Below are 21,101 nucleotides of genomic sequence, written 5' to 3'. Positions count from 1 at the left end.
CTATTTGAGATTGTGACCACAACAGGCGGTTGGCTGAAAGGGAGAATGAAGGGGAGGGGGAGGGGGAGGCGGAGATGAAAAAAAAACAACTCCCTAAGCAGCTCTGTAAAAAAACTTAGCTCCAGAAGCAGTTTCAGAAGTCTTCAAATCAAATCAGTATGCAAATACAGGGAAACGTTAATTAGCTGGAGCAGGGTGGACACTGATCAGCTCAGTTGTGTTACAAAAGTCCAGGCTGCTGAAATTAAACTCTGATGCCACTGATGCCAGCATCCAATCACCAGAGAGACCAGAAGTCCAGAGATGCCTCCAAGTTGCCAAGAGTGGTCACTATACGTCAAGGACTCTAAAGCTGTGGTACAGGGGGAGGAGCGACTTCAGAGAGGATGCCCAGCTGGTAAGATTTGACTGTTTCTGATGTTTTAGTTACTGGATGAATCTCATTGGCTAAAATCAAGAAACACTCCGCCTCTTTGCAAATGTGTGTGAAGGGGGAAGTGTCTAAACTTCTATGTCTGATAGCATATGACCCTATTGCTTTTAGCCTCCTGGCTTTATATCTATCTATACACAGGTATATGTGTATATGTTATGTAATTGTTCTCCATTTGTTCATATCAAAGAGAATTGAAGGAAATGAATTTTGAAACTTCACGGTGTGCCACCCTACAGTACTGTCCCGACCCTTACATCCAGCGGTGAGTTTAAACGTGACGTATCTTCTATCAAACTTAGTTGGAGTGCCTTGTGTATTATCAGTGTTTCTGCCGTATACAAAGAGCAACTCCTTGTTTATGAGCACGGTGATATTATTTTTGTCTTTCTGTGGACTGAAAGTGGTCTTTGGGCATCTTCTCTGATTTTCTTTTTTAGTTTATGTCTGGACCTACAAACTGTCAAAAAGTTTGAAGACAATCCTTCCCATGGCTTCTTAAAAAATTAACACACCATTTAAGAGGTTTAAAATCTGTTATTTGCCTTGCTCAGCACTCACCCACCCAAGAAGACGAAATCTCATTGGACAGGGATATAATAATCCTTGGATGATCTTCAAGGCAAAATAAACACAGAATAATTTTGATTTATACATTAAAAAATAGATAAATAGCCATTGTTATACGAAACAGATTGTGGCTTGTCATTTTGGCTCTAAGGAATATTTTCTTCTTGATTTGTTTCATAACAAACATCATCTTTTGACAAATCTGACTTTTAAAACTTATGATTATACTGAATGTTATTTATGTTTGTAGGAAGGAACATTTGCCTTGCAGTAAGAGGGAATATTAGTGAGCAGGCACGATGTGTGTGCGTATGTGTTTCAAATTAGAGTATGCTATTTTTAAACGAGTAAACGAAATCTGAACAGTGTTTTTCCAGTCATAAAGTTATGAGAGATATTCAAGTCATATGTAACAGTGTGATGTTGTTAATTTAACAGCATGAGATTTGATGTTGGAATTTCATACTTTATTTTATAAGACTAATGAGAGAGGTCCTGTGAGTATTGAAAACAGAGGGGTCACAAAGGGGTTAACTTGTCATTCACCACCAGTGCCTATTGGAGCCTCATCCCAGAAGTGGAGTGAGCTCTCTGGGAAGGGCTGTTGCTGTCGCATTGCCTGGGCAATTATGGAAGATGTGTGACTTTTTTCATTAATATGATTTGTGACCAGGTAGAACATTCATGTGGACTATGTCGACTTTTGTTTCTCTTCCTGTGTGGTTTCTGGTGGGCTGTGGAGAAAGCAGAAGAGGAGAAGTAAGGCAGAAAGGTGGAGAGAGAAGGAAAAGAGAGGGAGAAAAAGGAAGGAAAGAGAGAGAGGAAGCAAGTTTGTGGTCTTCCAGGTTGAAATGGGAAACATGAATGGTGACTTGATTCCTGCCTTGCTGTCTGCCGTGAACAACAACATTAGCAAAAACAAATGGCTCTGGAGTTTATGTTCTTGGATAACTTGAAACTTAGAGTTAGCTGAAGTTGAGGATTGGGTGGATAAAGAGAAAAACACCAAAGATTTTCTGGTTCTCAAATTTTTTTCCAGCCTCAAAATATTTTATTCTGCTAAAAATCTTTTGAAATAATATTTCTAAAAGGACAGGTCTGATGAAACATCAGCAGTATAATGCTTCCCTTGAGAGCATCTTTTTTGTTTTCTCCTGAGGAAGATTTGCCCTGAGCTAACATCTGTGCCAATCTTCCTCTATTTTCTATGTGGGTCCATGCCACAGCATGGCCACCCAAAGAATGATGCAGGTCCACACTGTGAACTGAACCTGGGCTGCCAAAGAGGGGCACACCAAATTTAACCATTGGACCACCAGGCTCCCTGGCCCCCGAGAGCATCTTTTGAAAAGTTGGTACTTGGATCTGCCCCAACTCTAGAAGGGACTTTCTTTTGTTGACTAGCAACCCGTGGGTCGATCCTGTAGACCTCTGTGTAGGGGCATTTCTAGTTATTGTTGAGAGAAGCCTAGAAAAATAAGTAAACAAGGAAATTGCTTTTAATATTGTCCCAACAACCTGTTAATTCATTGAGCAAATCTCATCCCAGTTTTTGGCAGATTGTCAAATTCAAAAAAATAATAGTACTTTGAATAAAATAGTTTTGAATTTTGCTGAATGCCCAGAGCTTTAATCATGGTGGGTGTCACTTTCGGGGAAAGGAGGGAGGAAGTTGGGGAGCTGTGAGCTTGAGGTGCAGAGTGGTCGAGGAGCATTTATATGTCTAATAAATTGTTTCAGTCAAGATTATATACTTCCCTTTTGTGAGGAAAACTTAAATAGAATTAAAGAGCAGAAAAATCTTTGTTGCTGAGTATCTGCTTGCTGCCATGCACTTGAAATACGAAAATGAATCAGATATGGCTGTAATGTTCATTTATTTAACTCTATAGTACTTATATATTTAATAACAGATATATTTTCTTCAAACATTTTAACTATTTGTCGTGTATTTTAAGGACTGAATTATTACTATTTTCCTGTCTATACTACTTAGTGAATAAATGAATGAATAAGTGAAATGCACTGTGAGAAATCTATGATATTGTATATATTGTCAAAGCAGGAATCAAACAATTTTCTCTGTGACGCCTAATGAGTGAATGGGTTTGAGTTGGTTTTTCTAAGCAGACAACGCTTGTAGTTCTCAGTTTACAAAATCTATTTTAAGAAAGACCAAATTTAATCATTCCATAATCATAGTCATCTACATAGTTAAATTTGTCTTTTTCCTGACCTTGTCTTTAGAAAGAAGTCATGAAAGAGAATTTTCAGAAAAGGAAAGAACAGGATACCTTGTTATTTTTAACTCCAAGCTACCTTAATGCATGAATTTCCTTTTATCACAGAAGAGCATAAATGAGAGATGCTATTATCATTTATTACTGAATATTAATGCCACTCCCCAAAAGCCAATTTTAATATATATTTCAAAGTACTATGGTAATCATGCTCTCAGTTAAAATTGAGATTTCACCCTCTGTTTTTTTTTTTCCTTTGTGCCTGAACCTATTGACATATTATTCATTTAGCTGTGCTCTGATGTTGACACTAAATTACTTTAGTCTTTATAAAAATTTTTCTGAAAATCAAAAGAGCAGTTGAACTATAGAGTTTAGATTTCTTCTTTTATGTTACTGACCATTATAAAGAAGAAGAGAAGGTGGACAAAATCCCAAGTCTCATCATTTTATTGCTAACAATTTTAATGAAAATATTAAATCATAGGTGAAATTATGCAAGCTCAATAAATACGAGCCAGTGAGTAAATTGCCATTTCCCTATAAATGAAAACTAGATGTAATGAGTTCTGTTTGTTCATTTTTTATTAGGTAAATACTTAAGATGAGTCTAAAATATAGCATTTTAGAAACTAAATCTTTGTCAATTTATTGTTTGGGTTATAGTTTGGGCTTTCTTGCATCCTTTAGTTTTCAGAATTGCCATCAAGTTTTTAAAATGGATTCTTTAACCAAGTAATTCTAAAAGACAGATTAAATTCTTTCAAAGTATCATTTTAAAAACAAACCAGTTAAAATGATAAAAATGAATCAAGATTAAATTTTGAAATAATGTGAGAGTTACAGGTTAAAAATAAAAGAAAATGAAACATTACAATTTGAACCACTCGTAACATGATTTTGCATTATTTCTCTCGGTCACTCTCAAAAGAAACTCAAAATGTTAAAGTATGATATGGATGAGTAAGAAGTATTTCCTGTGTAAATTACATATTGATTGTGAATTTTATGCTTTACTAGCTTAAAGGTCAACTTTATTAACTGTGCTTTCTAAATATATCCCAAAAGGAAGGGTGGTGACAGTGAACTTATAGTGGAAGATCGTTTCATTTGTCAAATAACATCACATAAAGGCAGATCTGGTTCTGTGTTGGGTGTCTTCCTCTTACCTCTCCACATTTGTCCTCCATCCTTCTCCTTCTTGCTCTGTACTCTAGGAAGCTGACTTCTAAAGATTGCATTGACAGTTCCTTTCTCCTCTGGTTTCCTCTTGGGTTCAACCAGTGGGCACTGCTAGCAGGGGATTGGAGGGCACGAGGAGAGTGAAGTTGGGGTATATATTTCCCTGGCCACCTCCCTGTTGGGTTTTGTGCTTGAGGCTGCATGTCCTGTCAGAAGCCCTTGTGACAGGTTCAGGGGTCTGGAGTTTGAGGAACTGGTCCCCACCCTCCCTTTCCTTCAAGCTTAGGTTTGGTAACCATTCCCAGCCTCTGGCAACTCCAAAAAGTCTTCCCATATCCCTTATCTCTTGATAAATAGTCCTTTCCTTAAACTCTCTTCGACTGCTCTTGTTTCAAGCGATGTTTTTCCTGCCGGGATCAGGGCAAGTACAAAAATAAAAAACATTCCCCTAGTGATGTTTATGTGCATATGAAGACTTCCAAAATTGCTATAACATATAATAATATGATATAATTTCTGATGTGAGATAAAGGATGTATCCACCCATTTCAGTGTGCAAACCAGTTTTTAGTAAGGCTAATCCACTCATTTTCAGCATCTCCATAATTGTTTGACTGACAAGAATGAGCCAACATGCTGCAGTCTTTGTATATTGTTTATATCAGTACTTGAAGTGAAGCGAGGCAGAGGGCAGGAAGAATTGTTTCATAAAGAAATGTGAAGGTACGGCTTATCAACAGGGATTAATGTATCCATCAGTTGTAACAAAGAAAAACAGTTCAAATCCTTACAATTTTCACAAGAATAAGTTTCAAAAGACCTTTTTGCCCAACTGTGGTTAGCCTAAAGTGTGATGTGTTATAATTCTGTATGCTGCTCCTGAGCTGTGAGTGCATTTAAATGGCAGGGAGGAAGGGAAGTGTGTTAATTGAGTGAATGTAGGACTTGTCAAAAGATCTAGATAACAGTCTTAACTCCACCCCTAACTTGTTATGAGAACTTCATGAAATCACTTAAGCTATCGAAATCAAAGTTTCCTCATAAGGTAAGTAGGAATAACAACCTTTGATCACAACCAGCTATTCACAACTAGGACTTTGAGAATTAAATATGAACTCAACTAAACTCCGAAGTGCATCCCCTTAGTGTATTGCTCAGTTCTACTATTGTGTGTATAGCATACCTGCAGAGTGGGGATGCCTTCTGAACAACAAGTGTGTCCTTATGTAGGCATACTTGAAGTTCCATTTTGCTCTATATCATCTTTAAATTAAGAACAATGATCAATACGGGTCTTGATATGATCTTGTTTCTCTCAATTCTTATACTTTAGAACTGAGAAATCTGAATCCAAGAAGGGGTAAGAGATTTGCCCAAGATCACACAACAAAATAGTAGCAGAACTAGGTCTAGAATTCAAGTCTCTTGACTCCCCTTTCAATACTATTTCTACTGCACAGAATGTATTTCATAAGATCTGCATAGAACTTTACGGTTAACAGTGTTTCCCAATACATTGTGTCTGATCCACCTGGGAGGTGGGCAGATGTGGTGGGCAGAATAATGGCCTCCAAAGATAGCCATGTCCTGATCCACAGAACTTGGGGATATGTTATATTACACAGCAAATGGGAGTGAAGGTTGCAGATGGAGTTAAGGCTGCTAATCAGATGACTTTAAGACAGGTAGATTATTTTGGATTATCCATGAGAAGCCAATGTATTCACAAGAGCCCTCAAAAGTGGAAGTGAGAAGTAGAAAAGGAGTCAGAGTGATTTGATGTAATAAAAAACTCACCAGATTTTGAAAATGGAAGTGGGTCATGAGCCAAGGAAGGCTGCCAGCCTCTGGAAGCTGGAAAAGGCAAGGAAACAGATTTTCCTCTCCAGCCTCCGGAAGGAGCACGGCCCTGCCAACATTTTGATTTCAGCCCAGCAAGACCCGTCTCAGGGTTCTGATCTACAGAACTGTAAGACAATACATCTGTATTGGTTAAGCTGCAAGTTTAAATTGTTAAAATTGTGGGGGCAAGCCCCATGGCCGAGCCGTTGAGTGCGCTCTGCTTCAGCACCCCAGGTTTTCGCCAGGGATCAGCTCCTGGGCGCAGACATGGCACCGCTCCTCAAGCCATGCTGAGGCGGCATCCCACATGCCACAACCAGAAGGACCCACAACTGAAAATATGCAACTATGTACCGGGGTCTTTGGGGAGAAAAAAAGAAAAAAAAATATTTTAAAAAAAATCGTTAAACTTGTGGTAACGTGTTACAGCGGCAGTAGGAAACTCATTCACCAGGTAAAGGATTTTTATCCCCAAATTGCAGAGATGGAAACTAAAATTATTTTTTGTTTTGATTTGTTTATTTAACTAAAGTATTCCATGAACTTATTTATCTATTTATTTTTGGGTGCTAAGTGGAGAAGGTAGAAGATTGAGTAAGACACAATCCTAGACCTTAGGAAATGCAAGTAGAACTAAGTGCATAGAAATAATAGAGAGGCACGAGGAAGGGCAGACGGACACGGGACATGTGGCCTGGAGCCTGCAAGTGCAAAGCACCCACCCCGGAGGCAGTAAATGGGGAGGGTGATTTTTGTTAGTAGCATCTGTGAAAGTTCCTCAAAATGCTTTACACAGAGGTATATTTGTCTCTTAAATGACAACTGAAACTGTACACCCCAAATTCAGATTCAGGAAAACACCATTAATATACATGTCTACTTCTGATGTTGTCAGGAATTCCTAGAGCTGTTCCATAGACACCCTGAGACTATGCTTTGGTAAGTCTGAGTGGAGCCTGAGAATTGCAGCGTAAACACTGACAATTTTTATTGACGTAGTTCTCAGACCACTCTTGGGAAAACAGCTCCGGAATTTTTAGTGCTATCAGATTCCCAGTTTATTTTCAGTTTACAATCACATTGATGCCTCCCTCTGAGAAATTGTGGATGGGGGAGGCAGAGAATGCAAAATCAGCATTTTTATCAAGCAACCCCGATGATTCGTGTGTTTGCACACCTAGTTTTGAGAACCACTTCCTACAGTGAGGTACACTTGGACCCAACATCCCAATAGAAGCTCATAAAAAGGCACCCAGTGATATGAACAGCAGAGACTCATGCCTTCCCGAAGAGAGACTCTGTCTCACTTTACTTAAAAGCCAAACGGATTGTGAGATTAAAGTGGCAATTTTCAATCTGTTTCAAGTCAAGAGAGCCAAGTTTCTGATGAGCTGTTTTGCAGCTCAAATTTGTCCTGACAGGGTTTCTATCTCCTTTAAAGAACTCACGAAGGAATAGTCCTCAAGCAACAAGTGATGGATGGATAAAGCACTATAATTATGATCAAAGTCCAAAGGCTTGGATCTGTGTAATTATGCACTTCCCAACCTCTGAAAGTCACTTTGTTCCATTTAAAATAGGATGAGAAATGGACGTGGGGCGACGTGTACTTATTGGTTAGTCAAGGTTTTGGAAATGACAGTTATTAACATTTCTGTTTTACCTTAAGCCATAATATTTGGGGGATAACTTAGAGAGAATTAATTATCACTCTATTCTTATTGTTTGCCTTCTATTCTCCATTTGTATCTGACTTTCTTTTTATTACGAATTAGACTCTTTGAAGTTCAGACTGACATTGTTAAGCTTAGAGAAGAAATGCAAGGGCTCAAAATCCCCGTACTACTTTCAAATTTCCAGTACGTTTTTCTTTTGTTTCAAGTGAGTGAACAATTTGTCAAGTTGAACAAGCAAACACACATTCTCATTTTCCATTAACTCAGGCAGCTCTCTCATAATTGAGGGCAAAACCAGCATCACAATAGTATTAAGACTGACAAAGCATTTTGAGTCAAGAAGTACAAAATTGGAAGCTGGTGTGATAGTTTAATCAGTCACATGGTTACCTTGAGTAGATTTTTTTTTAAAGGTTTTTTGTTTCTTTTTGATGAGAAAGATTGGCCCTGAGCTAAGATCTGTTTCCAATCTTCCTCTTTTTTTTGGTCCCCAAAGCCCCAATACTTATATCCTAGTTGTATATCCTACTTGTAAGTCCTTCTAGTTCTTGTATGTGGGATGCCACCACAGCATGGCTTAATGAGCCGTATGTAGGTTCACACCGAGGATCTGAACTGGTGAACTCCTGGCCACCAAAGCAGACCATGCAAACTTAACCACTCAGCCACTGGACTGGCCCATAGAGTGATTTTTAATGTGAGCTTTTTCACAGATGGTGGTGTAGACTGAAATAAATAAGAGAATACATACAAATTCATGATGGGGTAACACTGAAACAGAGACTTTTGCTTCTAAAGTCAAGTACGTTATGCCTTAAGACTGTTGATTGCGTTTAACTTATCCCCCTATGATATCTTGATATTTCATCAAGATAGTCAGTTTTTAGAGCTTCCTTAAAAATACCAAGCTTTAACTATTTTATTTGAAATTCATTATTAGCTTTTCTTTCTTCGTTTCTTTTTCTGGTTCAGTGAAACTTCCATTTTGGTGCTTGAATTCAATAGTGTCATTTACTTCTTAACTATATAAATAATTATAATGTATTTATTAAGGCTTTCAATGAGAAAACACTTTCTTCCAACCTTTCCATGACACTGCAACCTCCTCTAAATAAAAAGTGCTAATAAGATGTATGTTTCCATTTTATTATTCTTTTTAACACTTTTGTTATCTCAAGCAATGAATGCTAACTTTCTGCTTGACAGCATTTTCAAACTAAATTATGAGCAATCAAAAGACTTCTGGGTCAAAATGAACTGTTTTAGCATCATAATTGATACTATCTGGTACAATAAATCTTTGCACCTGCATAAGCAATTCTTTGTATCCTATAGAGGCTGATGTGGCTTTGAGTTTTCTTCACTAAAACTTGAAATATTTGAATGACTTCTCTTCAAGTTACTACTGGTGCAAATGTAGGCTATCCTTAATGTTGCCTTTGCACTGACACACTTTATTAAACGTGTTTAAGCGTGTCTTCTGAGCAAAAGCCTTCAGTGTTGCCCTATCTATGAACGCACTACTGGCCCTTCTCTCTGGGATTTGAGGTCCCACCTTAACTTCTTACATAAAATTTATGTACAGTTTTACCTCTAAGTCTTGAATTCCTCAAAGCAGTAAAGGGGAAAGCTCATTTTTTTCCTCTCTACTTTTCTCCCTCCCTTTCAATCTGTTTTTCATAAATGCTCTCTATTTTTTTGCTTCTTGGGAAGACAGAATATACCTGAAAAAGCTAAAAATAGCCCAAAGTGCTTTGTTTTTCAACCAGTTTGAGCTTTGCTCTGCAGAAGTGAAATTAGAGCATTTTGTAAGTAAAAGTAAGAAATTATGACAGCAACATATCAAAAAATAAAAACACATAAATAAAACTGACAAAATCTATGACTTTTGGGTTTTATAGGACAACTGCTTTTCAGTAACTAGTTTATCTGAGTTGTTCAGCACATTTTAAAGGAGTTTTGTAAATTAGCTAATGTTTAAATAAATACTGTTGGTTGGGATGACAAGGAGGAATAGAAAAAGGGAAATGATAATGCCTTAAATAGTTCAATCTCACTGTAAACTACAAAACTATTCAATAATCAGCAAATATTTACTAAATGGTAGATATTGAATATATAATAAGAAATTTACGAGTTCCAGATTTTTAAGTACTTGTTTTTACTGTAGCAAATCTGCTTCTAGAATCATCTGAATTAAGTGTGAGGTAAAGGAAAATCTTTGAAGCTCAGATAGAAACATAAATGTCAGGGCACTTCATGTATTCTCAGGTGAAACATATTCAGATAAAAGTACTTGTGAGTTGATACCAAGAATTATTAGACATGTGACACGTTTTTAACAATAGTGGAAGCCAACAAAGAAAAGTCTAGTAAAACAATTATTTTTCACATCGTCTTCTAGGTCCATAATTTTTTTTACGCATAGAAGTTATAATCATAAAGTAATTTTAATGTTTTATCCATTATATAAATTACATAAGAACTTTTCATTTGTCACATATTTTTGCATTTATCATATAAGTAACTGCATGAGGTTCTCATCATATCAATGCAACGTAATACTTTTATCATTTCCCTTATTGAGCATTTAAGTTGGTTGTAATTTTTATTATAAATTAAAAATATTATATAGCCACCTCTCTTTTGAGTTATTTTCTTAGGATCTTTTCATGGAACAAATATTTAAGGAAAGTAAACTAATACATATTCAGTCCATACAAAGTGCCATGTAATTTCCCTGCATTATCTCATATAATACATTTTTTTTTAGCTAAGTAATATCTCCAGCTTGCAGATGAAGAAAATGATGCTCAGAGAGATAACTAATTTAACCGAAGTGACTTAACTAGTAAGTGGAAGAACCTCTTTGCATTTTCATTCTCCCCAGAGTCAGAACCCAAGACTATCTGACCTAGACACTTTGCTGTTTTCCCCACAATATGCTACTACCTAAGAAGTGAGAGGGTTGGCAAATAAGAGGGTATATACTTTTTCAAGTTTCTGGAAAACGTTTCTATTTAAAAGGGTGTGCCAACGTATTTTGCCAAAGAGTTTCAGTTTTAGACATCATTATTTTTAAATTTTGCTGATTTAGTTGATGTAAAATGACATGTGGTTTTAATTAGTACTGTTTTATTAACTAGGGCAACTACAGAAACCATAATTACTAATTTTCAAAGATCTCAACTTTTGATCCTGTACTTTTAGAAAGTGAGCTGAGACATAAACAGCTAAGTATCTAGTATTTATCGAATACTTACCATGTGCCAAAAACTGTTCTAAGCACTTTGTATATTTAATTTTACACGTTTAATCCTCAAACCACCTTAAGAGGTATTTCCTAGTATTATCTATTGCTAACCAAGAGAAAGCAGTGTAACGTTTAAGAGCCTGGATTTGGGGACCAATGTGCCTTGGTTCAAATTCTCTCTCTGCCAATTGTTAGATCTCCTAACTTAATCTCCCCGTGTCTGTTTTCTCTTGTATAAATGAACATGATAATACCACTACCTATCTGACTGCCTTGCTTTGAGAAGTAAATGAGTTAATTATAGTAAGCATTATATAGGTGTAGCTCATATTATCCTTGTTTTGTAGATGAAGAAATTGAGGCACAGAGAGGCTGGGTAATCTGCCCTGGTTAAAACAGCTAGATACTGGTGGAGATGAGTAGTATACTGATTTTTCCTTTATTTTTGTCTGGTCAGTACCTTAATTAACTTTCAGTAAATTCACTGGAATGATTTTTGTCATAAGTTTTTTTTAATTCTTAGAGACCCTCAAAACTAATCATTTTAATGTTCTAGAAAAACAGTCTGAATCTAAAGAGGGAAAATGTTACCAAGTGTCATTTTTACCACTAATACAACCCTGGAAAGCCAAATTTGAGGATAATCTGTTATACTTCTGGAAATAAATGAGTTTCAGTCATAATGCCTAGGACCTAACACACAAAGTTTCAACTTTGAAAGCTTGGAATTGCCCAGTTTGGAAACTTGGGAGCACTTACTTCAAAAACTCTCCTTTAATTGTTTTTTTTTTTTTTTTCATTCACTGCTTTTGCTCCCCATTGCCTTTGATAACTCACAAACCTCTTGTTTCCTATTTTCTGTTTTTGAAATTAGCTGACTTAGAATTCTCTTCCTCATACTCTCAACTCTATTCAGATTAATCCTACTTTTTTCCCATTTCCATCTACCAATGGGATACTTTTTTCCAGTATAGTATTTTGACTTGCCATCATCTTTTGAACAAATTTTTCCCTCCATCTTTGACCTTTTTTTCATTTTGCTCCTCTGCCAGCTTGTCTTAACTGAAAGCTGTTCTTTCTCTGAAAACACCCATAATGTTCATTGCTCTTCAGTAGAAGCAGTATCCTACACATACTCCTTTTCATTCAGAGAGCCAAGAGAAGAAACCAAGGTATTTTTTGTACAACATTGCTGTTCTCAGATCACTGTTTACCCTCTATTACTCAGAAATCTCGTGTCTTCTGAAACCTCTGCCATCAAAGTGATTTACTGAACTTCATAGCAATACAGTGATTTTTCGTGTATTCTCTTCTGTAACTTGGCTCCATTTTCCTCTTTACTTCGGCCAACTCTTTGGGAACTCCAGTATCCCTTTGAAGACCTTCCTACAATGGAGTCTCACAGTTCCTCAGCTTCCTCAACTTGAGGAGCTCCCATTTCCACTCCATTCAAGTTCCCATCTTCACAACTATTTCCTGGACTTCATCATTACTTAAAGTTATTCTGGTCCCCAATCATACCATCTTACACTTCCCTTCTGGTCACAGTCTATCGTTCCCTCACTTCTCACACCCCTAGCCTATGCTGAACCTGTTCCCTCTGCACATCCTCACAATCTCCTCTGCCAAAACCCAATCCCTTCTTGAAGGTTTGTCTTAATTTCTATTTATTTCATAATGTCTCTTGTGTATATTTACTACAAGTTTCTGTCCGCCTACGAGATCCTCACCACTCAAAGTGGAGTACATAATGGAATAATGCAGAATCTGGGGGCCCACATCAGTCCTACTACATGAGAATTTGTATTTTAACAATAACTCAAGGGGATTCACGAACTTGTTAAATTTGAGAAGCATCGCTCTAGCCTAGCAGTTCTCCAGCTGTGACTCTGGGAACACAGCAATAGCAGCACCTTGGAATGTGTTAGAAATGCACATTCTCTGGCCCCCTCAAGCCCTACTGGATCAAGAAACCTGGCATTGTGGCCCAGCAATCTGTATTTTAACACACTCTTCAGGGGATTCTGATGCACACTGAAGTTTGAGAACTCACCTATACAACTTTCAAGGTCAGGGCCTGTCTTGTTTATTTTGACGTTCTCTGAGGGTATACAGTAGGTACCTTACAAACGCACAATAAATGAATGAGTGAATGAATGAATGGGTAAACCTTTTGTTTATCATCACAAATAATGTGTTATATTCCTTTTCTGATATGCCATACAACTTTATTTATATTTCTCTTAAGGTATTTATATTCACTTACTTAAATGACTAAGCTTTTAATTATTCCTGAGTATATACTGTGGCTAACATTGAGTCCTATGCATAGTAGGCATTCAGTAATGACTTTAATTCAGTTGAAATATTTTTGTTCCACATTTTTGTACTTTTGTTCCCTCCCCTTCATCTACCTTTTCCTCCCATAATACATTGTTTCAGACCAAGTGAAGGACAAAATTGAAGATATAAGGCAGGCAGGAACTTGACTAATTAGAATTGGCCCCCTTATAACAACAGAAATAAATCGTAGGAAAAAAAAGGTGAAAATAAAAGTGAGAAAGGCAAATGAACCAGGTTTGATACTAGAGACGGTTGCAGACCACACCCATAATTTATTTCCTGACAAAATGGCTTTGGTCCTCATGTCCAGCCATGTGAGAATGTGTATAGTGCAAACATTGCTGGAAACAAAAGGCAGCTTGGGTCTGAAATAGGCTTCTCTAGTCACAAGGGATTTTCATTGCCCAAAGATTTCTATTCGGTCTCAACCAATGAGAACCCTGAGATGAAGCTGTCAGGCTGGGTAACTAATGCTACTCTTGGCAGCAGCAGCTCGTGGATCTTTTTCATTGAACAGGGACAGACTATAAATAATAGCATTTGTCTAGCACTTTGTCACTTCCAAGAACTCCAGAAGTCCTGATAGACACCAATGTTCGATGCCAACTTGCAGGTGGATTTTTTTTACACAAGGAGGAGGGTCACTGTAATCAGATAGCCACTCAAATGCTGATGTGGTTGTTCAGTTTAAAATTTTAGGCTAAAAATGACTATTTTGTCATTCTGGACTTTTTCTTAATTAGTCATGCCCTAAAAAATTAGGTCTCCCCTGGGGTATTAAAAATTTCTAAAAGTGATAATATCTGTGCTAAGACAATGACTGGTTCATATGACTAAGTTTTCTGATGATCAGTTGACCAAAATTATTAAATATGACCTATAATCTAATTTCAGTAACCTCCCTTTTAGAGGGCCCAGCTCGACAGGTCGTCTTCTGGTGGCTTTGTTTAGTCGTACACTACAATCCACAGGGCTGACTGAGAGGATCAATTGATTGTGCTCTCCCAGAAAGCCATTGCAAACTCTATATGACTGGTTCTCAGGAAACCTGCCATCCATTTTGCCATTTCCCTCATCCTGCACGGTCCAGCTGCTTGGTCATTTGGGCATTCAGTCCTGCTAGGAAAGTGGAAGCCAAATGAGGGGACATTGTCTTAAAAAAGCAGAAAAGACCTCTGCCCTCCCTCCACCCCCTTGCTACAGCAATTTCCAAGAATAGAAAAATCAGCACTAAAAATCATGAGTTTCAAGGCAAGTGGACTAAAGAATATCCATGAGTTTTTAAAATTTCATCTGTAATGGAAATATTGTTTTCTTTAAGAGAATGATATTGAGAGACCCCAAGAGATCAACTGCACTTTGTAATTAAGAAGCTTACAGATTTCTGCATGGAAAGGTTAAATAACTAATTTCAAAGGGTATTTACAATAATATTTCTTCAAAGATATATTATTACAATCTGCTAATCCAGTAGGAATGCATAGTTTCCATAATATTATGCAAAATACATTTATAGTATAGTTTCAAAATTTTAAGCAAAAAGAAAAAAGAGGAGAAGGAGGAGGAAGAGAAAGGAGCAGAGTAAGAGGAGAAGGAAAAAGAGAAAAAATGCCTTTCAATGACAGTGTGTGCTCAAATGTCATGGCCTCTTATTTAATTGTGACCTGACCGCCTTCCCTTCACACATTCCCAATCTCTACTTCCTTACTATGTTATTTGTTTATGTAACACACATCACCTTTCAAAATACTATTTAATTTACTCATTTATTATGTTCATTGTTTCTTATCTGTCTCTCCACACTGGAAAGTAAGCAACATGAGGGCAGGATGTTGTCTGACTCATCCCAAACACCTGGAACAGAGACTGGCACACGTGGATACCCAGTAAACAACTGTAGGCTGAATGAATTATGGAGAAACAGTTCATAAAAAATCCTTAGTCACTGTTGCTTATGTTGCTTTTCCTGATGAGGAAGATACAATTTCTTTAAAATGAGTGAAAAACTCTTAGTGAAAAAGAGAAAGAGGTTTTCTCTTTCATCAGTAAAATGTGACTTAAAATGAGGCTTAATGAGGATTAAAAATGAGGCTTAGAGGGGCCAGCCCAGTGGTGTAGTGGTTAAATTCACAGCACTCCACTTCAGCAGCCTGGGTTCATGGGTTCAGATCCCAGGCACAGACCTATACCACTTGTTGGCCATGCTGTGGCTGTGACCCACATATAAAGTGGAGGGAGATTGGCACAGATATTAGCTCAAGGCTAATCTTCCTCAGCGAAAAAAAACCCCAAAAAACAAACAAAAAAAACACGCTAGAAAAATGACTGACCCAAAGTAACAGGGCTGGTCAATGGGGGAATCGAGACTTACAGTCAGCATTTCACACTCAGAATTTAGTGTTCTTACTAAACTTTGCTACCTATCCTGGTTGTAAGCCTGGACATGTTATTTGTCCAAATCCCTCATAGATGTTCAGGATTTTATCATGTAAAACCCTTTCACACACCGTATTTGAGCCACATAGCTATTATCAGTTCCATTTTATAGATAACCTGAAGGTAGCGAGCTAGTGACTTGCTGAACATCACACGGATGCCTAACTGAGGGCAAAGGCAGGATTAGACACCTTGAATCTAATCAAAGAGACTTTTTGTTATTACGTATTTCTTTCTTGCAACTGTTCATTTAAAAAATGTACTGAGTTGGGGCTAGCCCAGTGACATAGTGGTTAAGTTCACATGCTCTGCTTTAGCCACCCAGGGTTTTCAGGTTCAGATCCTGGGCTTGGATCTACACACTGCTCATCAAACCATGCTGTAGTGGCATCCAAATAAAATAGAGGAAGATTTACACAGATGTTAGCTTGGTGACAATCTTCCTCAAGCAAAAAGAGGAAGATTGGCAACAGATGTTAGCTCAGGGCCAATCTTCCTCACCCCCCCAAAAAAAAAGAATGTACTGAGTACCATCCATGTGCCAAGCCCTATTCCAGGCACTAGTGGGCAAACACTTGTCCCTGCTATCACGGAACTTATATCCTCAATCCACAAATAAGCACATAACATGTTGCATGGTCGGAAGTCTCTGCATAAAAATGAGGGTATAGAGAATGACAGGGTTGGATGGAGTACTGTATTAAATGGGATGGTTATCTAATAAGGCCTCTCAGGTGAGGTGATCTTTGAGTGGAAATCTGAATGGAATAAGGAAGGAACCTTGAGGGAAAAGATAATGTCAGGCAGGGAATGCAAGGAGATCAAATTGGCTGGAACAGAGTGAGCAAGAACAGAGAGATAAGAGATGAGACCAATTATTAGGGAGCAGGGCTGTGGAGGGTGGGTATAAAGAAGGATTGATTTTTCTCTCATAAAGATTTTATTTTGTCTTTTGTTTTAAACAATCACTTTAGCTGTGTGCTATGTGGGAAATAGTCTTGTAGAGACAAAGTCTCAGAGCTATTGTTCTAGATAAAAGCTGATGGTGCTTTGTTCTAAGATGGTAAATAGTGGTAGTATCAAGGATATATTTCAAATATGACCAACAGAATTGTTGAAGTTTATGGAGATGGACCTCATTTGGGGCTTGGGTGTCATCTGTAGAAGGGTATCTGGCCACAGCATGGCATTACCTGAGTGAGTATATGTCAGTCCAAAGTTGGTTCTCAACCTCGAAAGCTTAGAAGCCTGATATTTCAGCACAAGATCAATTTCTTGATTAAGCAAACACTCAGAAATTGATATATGAAAATAGAAAGCCAATGTATTACTTCTTACAATGAGAAATATGATGATCTTGAACAAGCTTCTGTTGGCTGTGGAACGTATTCTTCTCCTGTAGACATATTGTAGGGGATAGCAAATCAGATTCTGAATGTTGCTAGATGAATATGGCACAGCAGAAAAATGGGAGATAAAGGGATAATTTGATAGTCTGACATATTCATCTCCATAAAGCTAACTCCATAAGATACATACACTAAAAAGACCATATAAATACTCATGTGCTTGGGCCAGAATATACAAGTGCCAGAATAGAGCTGGAGACCCCACAGAATGTTCCTCTCTTCTTATTCCTCAGCCCTGGCCAACAACCAACAATTTCTCCACCCCACTAGCACATTCTTCCTTCAGATACGTTAATATAGTTGATCAGATTTCACTCTACTTTTGGCCTGAGATCATCTCTGTCTCTTTTGGTGACTTTGCCAATGAGATCCACTATATTTTTGTTTTACTCACATAAAGCACTGAATCTTATCTCTCAGTACCTGAGCTCTCCTCATTCTATGTCACTATTATGAGTTATCTTATGTAATTGTCCTAAACTCTGCTCAATAGATTTATCTGCTAAATTTAAACTGGTTGAAACAAGTACAGTTTTCTTTTCAAATCATTGTATCGTGTTGTTGCTTTTATCATAATACTCAACCTAATTTTCCAGATGGCTCACTTGAGTCTACCTAAAACTAGACCTTTTTGGATATATGGTAGGCAAGCTTTCTTGAACTGTACTTGTTAAGCAAAAATTCTTTGCCGTTTAATTTTCTTAAAGTTTTGCCCTAAACTGTGTTTCATTTATAATAAGTGCTTTTCTACTTATCTCTAACCTTTATATTTTTTAAGGGATTAAATCTAAACAGATTCTTAGTCTTTGTTATTTTAGCGCCAAAAGAGTGTGTTAGGGAGAAGAATCTCAAGTCTTTCATGTGGTCCTTTGTGCTTGAGGGAGAAATGGTGGAATTTCAGCCCACCCTCCACTAAGGCTGAAGAGATTAAAGAATCAAATGATGATTAAATGCTTTCTTTATGTTTGTTTATGTTATTCATAGTAAATGCTATATTCCTAATCTCCCATTTATTTGTGAGACAACTTTGTACCTATTAAAAGCTGTGAAAAGCATGAGACCCATTTGCCAGTAAAACGTCTTAAAGTACAAAATCAGTTGAAGTTTCCCTCTAAACATTTGAAATAAATATTAAGTAAAAGAATGTTAACACCAAGTTTTTTATTTTTAAAAAGAAACTTGTAATAGTTCCAAATAAACAAATGACAAGGATCATTCATGGTTAAACGAAAAAATAGATTACTAAAATGGAAATGTATGTGGAAGAAGATAGGTTATATATTTTTTAGATGTTATAGGACAGGAAGATCAGTTTAATCTTAGAATAAATTTATGATTATTGTTGTTTACTGGATTTGATATTAAAGCATAAAAGTATCTGAGGTGTTATTTAAGAAATATGTGTACAAATATTTGGTGTATGCATTTTTATTTTGGAGTAAACTAATTTTATTTTTTGGTGAGGAAGATTGGCCCTGAGCTAACATCCCTTGCCAATCTTCCTCTTTTCACTTGAGGAAGATTGTTGCTGAGCTAACATCTGTGCCAATCTTCCTTTATTTTGTATTTGGGATGCCACCACAGCATGGCTCAATCAGCAGTGTGTAGGTACGTGCCTGGGATCCAAACCTGGAAACTTAGGGCTCCCAAAGCGGAGTGTGTAAACTTAACCACTATGCCACCAGGCTGGCCCCCGAATAAACTAATTTTAAGAAGTATTTTCCAGCTGAGTCTTAGTGGGAGAGATATGAAATTACTAATGTTGAACTTGCTAGAGACTAGATTTCTCAGATATGCCCATGTTGTAATAGCTTTTTACAAAAATATCTAGCTATCTAAAAAATACCTCTATGGTCAGTAGAATAAATAAGTTAAAAAAATCCAGAAATTACAAAGCCCTTTATATTTGCATTAATGGCCTAATTATGTAGAAATGTCTCATGTGCTGAGATACCTTACACTAAGATTTCGACGTGAAGTTTCTTGGCCCAACTCTTTCATCCACGTCCTCTTATTTTCCATTGTCACATGCCCATAACGTAATTTTTTGTTTAGCTTGATGAGCTGAAAGGGATCTTAATTGAGTTAGTGGAGAGAAGCCAAATTTTAGCTTTTGCATTCCACTGAGAACACCTGAGTGAGAAGATCATGGGATCTTGAACTGTAGCAGCCTTCAGTGAATTTTATAGTGATTTCAAGTCTTGATCATCAGTTAGGAAGAAATGCCGCAGCCAACCTTCTCATGGACGCAGAATTTGCGCAATTGAAAGGAATATTAGTGATAATTTTAAAAGCTACTTTTAGTCTATTGGAACACAATTAAATAAAAATTGAGACATCTGCCTCGGTAAAATCTTTAGAAATTAGTTAGGGAGACTTCTGGTTTAACTCCAACATGTAAGGAGCTCACAGGTTGTTATTCCTTCTCTGACAACAAGAAAAAACGGTCTAAAATGAAAAATCAATAGCTTTTCTTGTACCCATCAGAGAAGCTGGGTTGCAGGATGAATGGCCACCATAAAGTGTTGAGATAAGTTCATTTGGAGAGACATGGTAAAGATCTGCTTAGCTGCAGCAGAAGCCATGAAATGGGAGGAACATTTAATGGGTAATATTGATTAATTGTTGGAGGTTATCAACTAGCTTAACAGTGAGATACCCCTTGGAATTGCAGTCTTGAAGGAGACTCACACTTTCCTGGGCTTATCAGAATGAGGAACCCTACCAGGTTCTCACTATTAGGATCTGAGTAAAATCCCTCATTAAAGGGGAGAGAAAAAGGAACCATTGTGAAATAACAGAGTTTTCTCCATAACAGCACAAAAGGACTATTATCTAGAGGAAAAGACTTTGCCAGAGGCTTGTCAGTTGGAAGTCTTCCCACTCAGGCCCCATTCAGGCTTAATGTCCTAGTAAGAAGGAAAAGTAACATTGTTGACAGGAATCAAGGTTTGAAAAAAATAGATTGAGAATAATGCAGTCAGTAAAGGCAGTAAGGGTCAGGGGGGATAAAGCTATGCTAGTGGAGAAACATACTTGTGAGGATCACACCCCTGTGATACAGACCCACTAAAATACTGAGATTTAATTGAAATTTTATAGAACCTTTCCCTCCCCAATACCTTACCCTGATACCAACTGGACTCCAGGATAATAGCAGTAGATTACAGATTAAAGAGCTGTAAGGCACAGACTTTCACAAAGGATAGCTCAAAATTAAAAGAGGAGATAAAAATAAGGACATTAGAGGAATGTGAAGTCTGTGACGTCTATGCCTACAGCAAACTTTAATCATAGCCTAACTAACTTCTAACAAGATTAACAAATCATCACACTAAAGATAAATTTACTTCAGTTCCTATTACCCTATTACATGTCCAGCTTTCAACAAAAACTTACACACCATGTAAAAGGTAGAAAAGTCATAGTATGAAGAACAAAACAATCATCATAACCAGTCTCAGATATGACATAGATGTTGGAATTTTGAGATTAATATGTTAAGGTCTTCATAGAAAAAGTCAAAAACGTGTAAGAACAGATGAATAATGTAGTCATGCATTGCTTAACAATGGATAAATTTGTTGTTAGGTGATTTCATCATTGTGCAAACATCATAGATTGCATTTACGTAAACCTGGATGGTATAGCCTACTACACACCTAGGCTATAGGTACTAATCTTATGGACAACCATTGTAAATATGATCCATCATTG

At 37.2% G+C, this 21,101-nt stretch overlaps 1 protein-coding gene across 9 annotated transcripts in view; it reads left to right on the top strand.

The window, feature by feature from the left end:
- Window positions 1–259: 259 nt before the first annotated feature.
- TP63 (tumor protein p63) overlaps window positions 260–21,101 on the top strand; it is a 224,431-nt gene continuing 203,589 nt past the window's right edge. For 6 of the 9 annotated variants that reach the window (XM_014843376.3, XM_044771293.2, XM_014843375.3 and 3 more), the window contains exon 1: window positions 500–698. In XM_014843376.3, coding sequence (XP_014698862.1) covers window positions 637–698 — 62 coding nt within the window. In that variant the 5' untranslated portion in view covers window positions 500–636. Of the gene's footprint in view, window positions 398–499; window positions 699–21,101 lie in introns of those variants that run through there. The other 3 variants (XM_070509211.1, XM_014843380.3, XM_044771294.2) reach the window with 2 other exon arrangements.

This window comes from Equus asinus, chromosome 5, assembly GCF_041296235.1.
Source record: "Equus asinus isolate D_3611 breed Donkey chromosome 5, EquAss-T2T_v2, whole genome shotgun sequence".
Lineage (NCBI taxonomy): Eukaryota > Metazoa > Chordata > Mammalia > Perissodactyla > Equidae > Equus > Equus asinus.
This window is presented reverse-complemented; position numbering and strand designations above follow the sequence as displayed.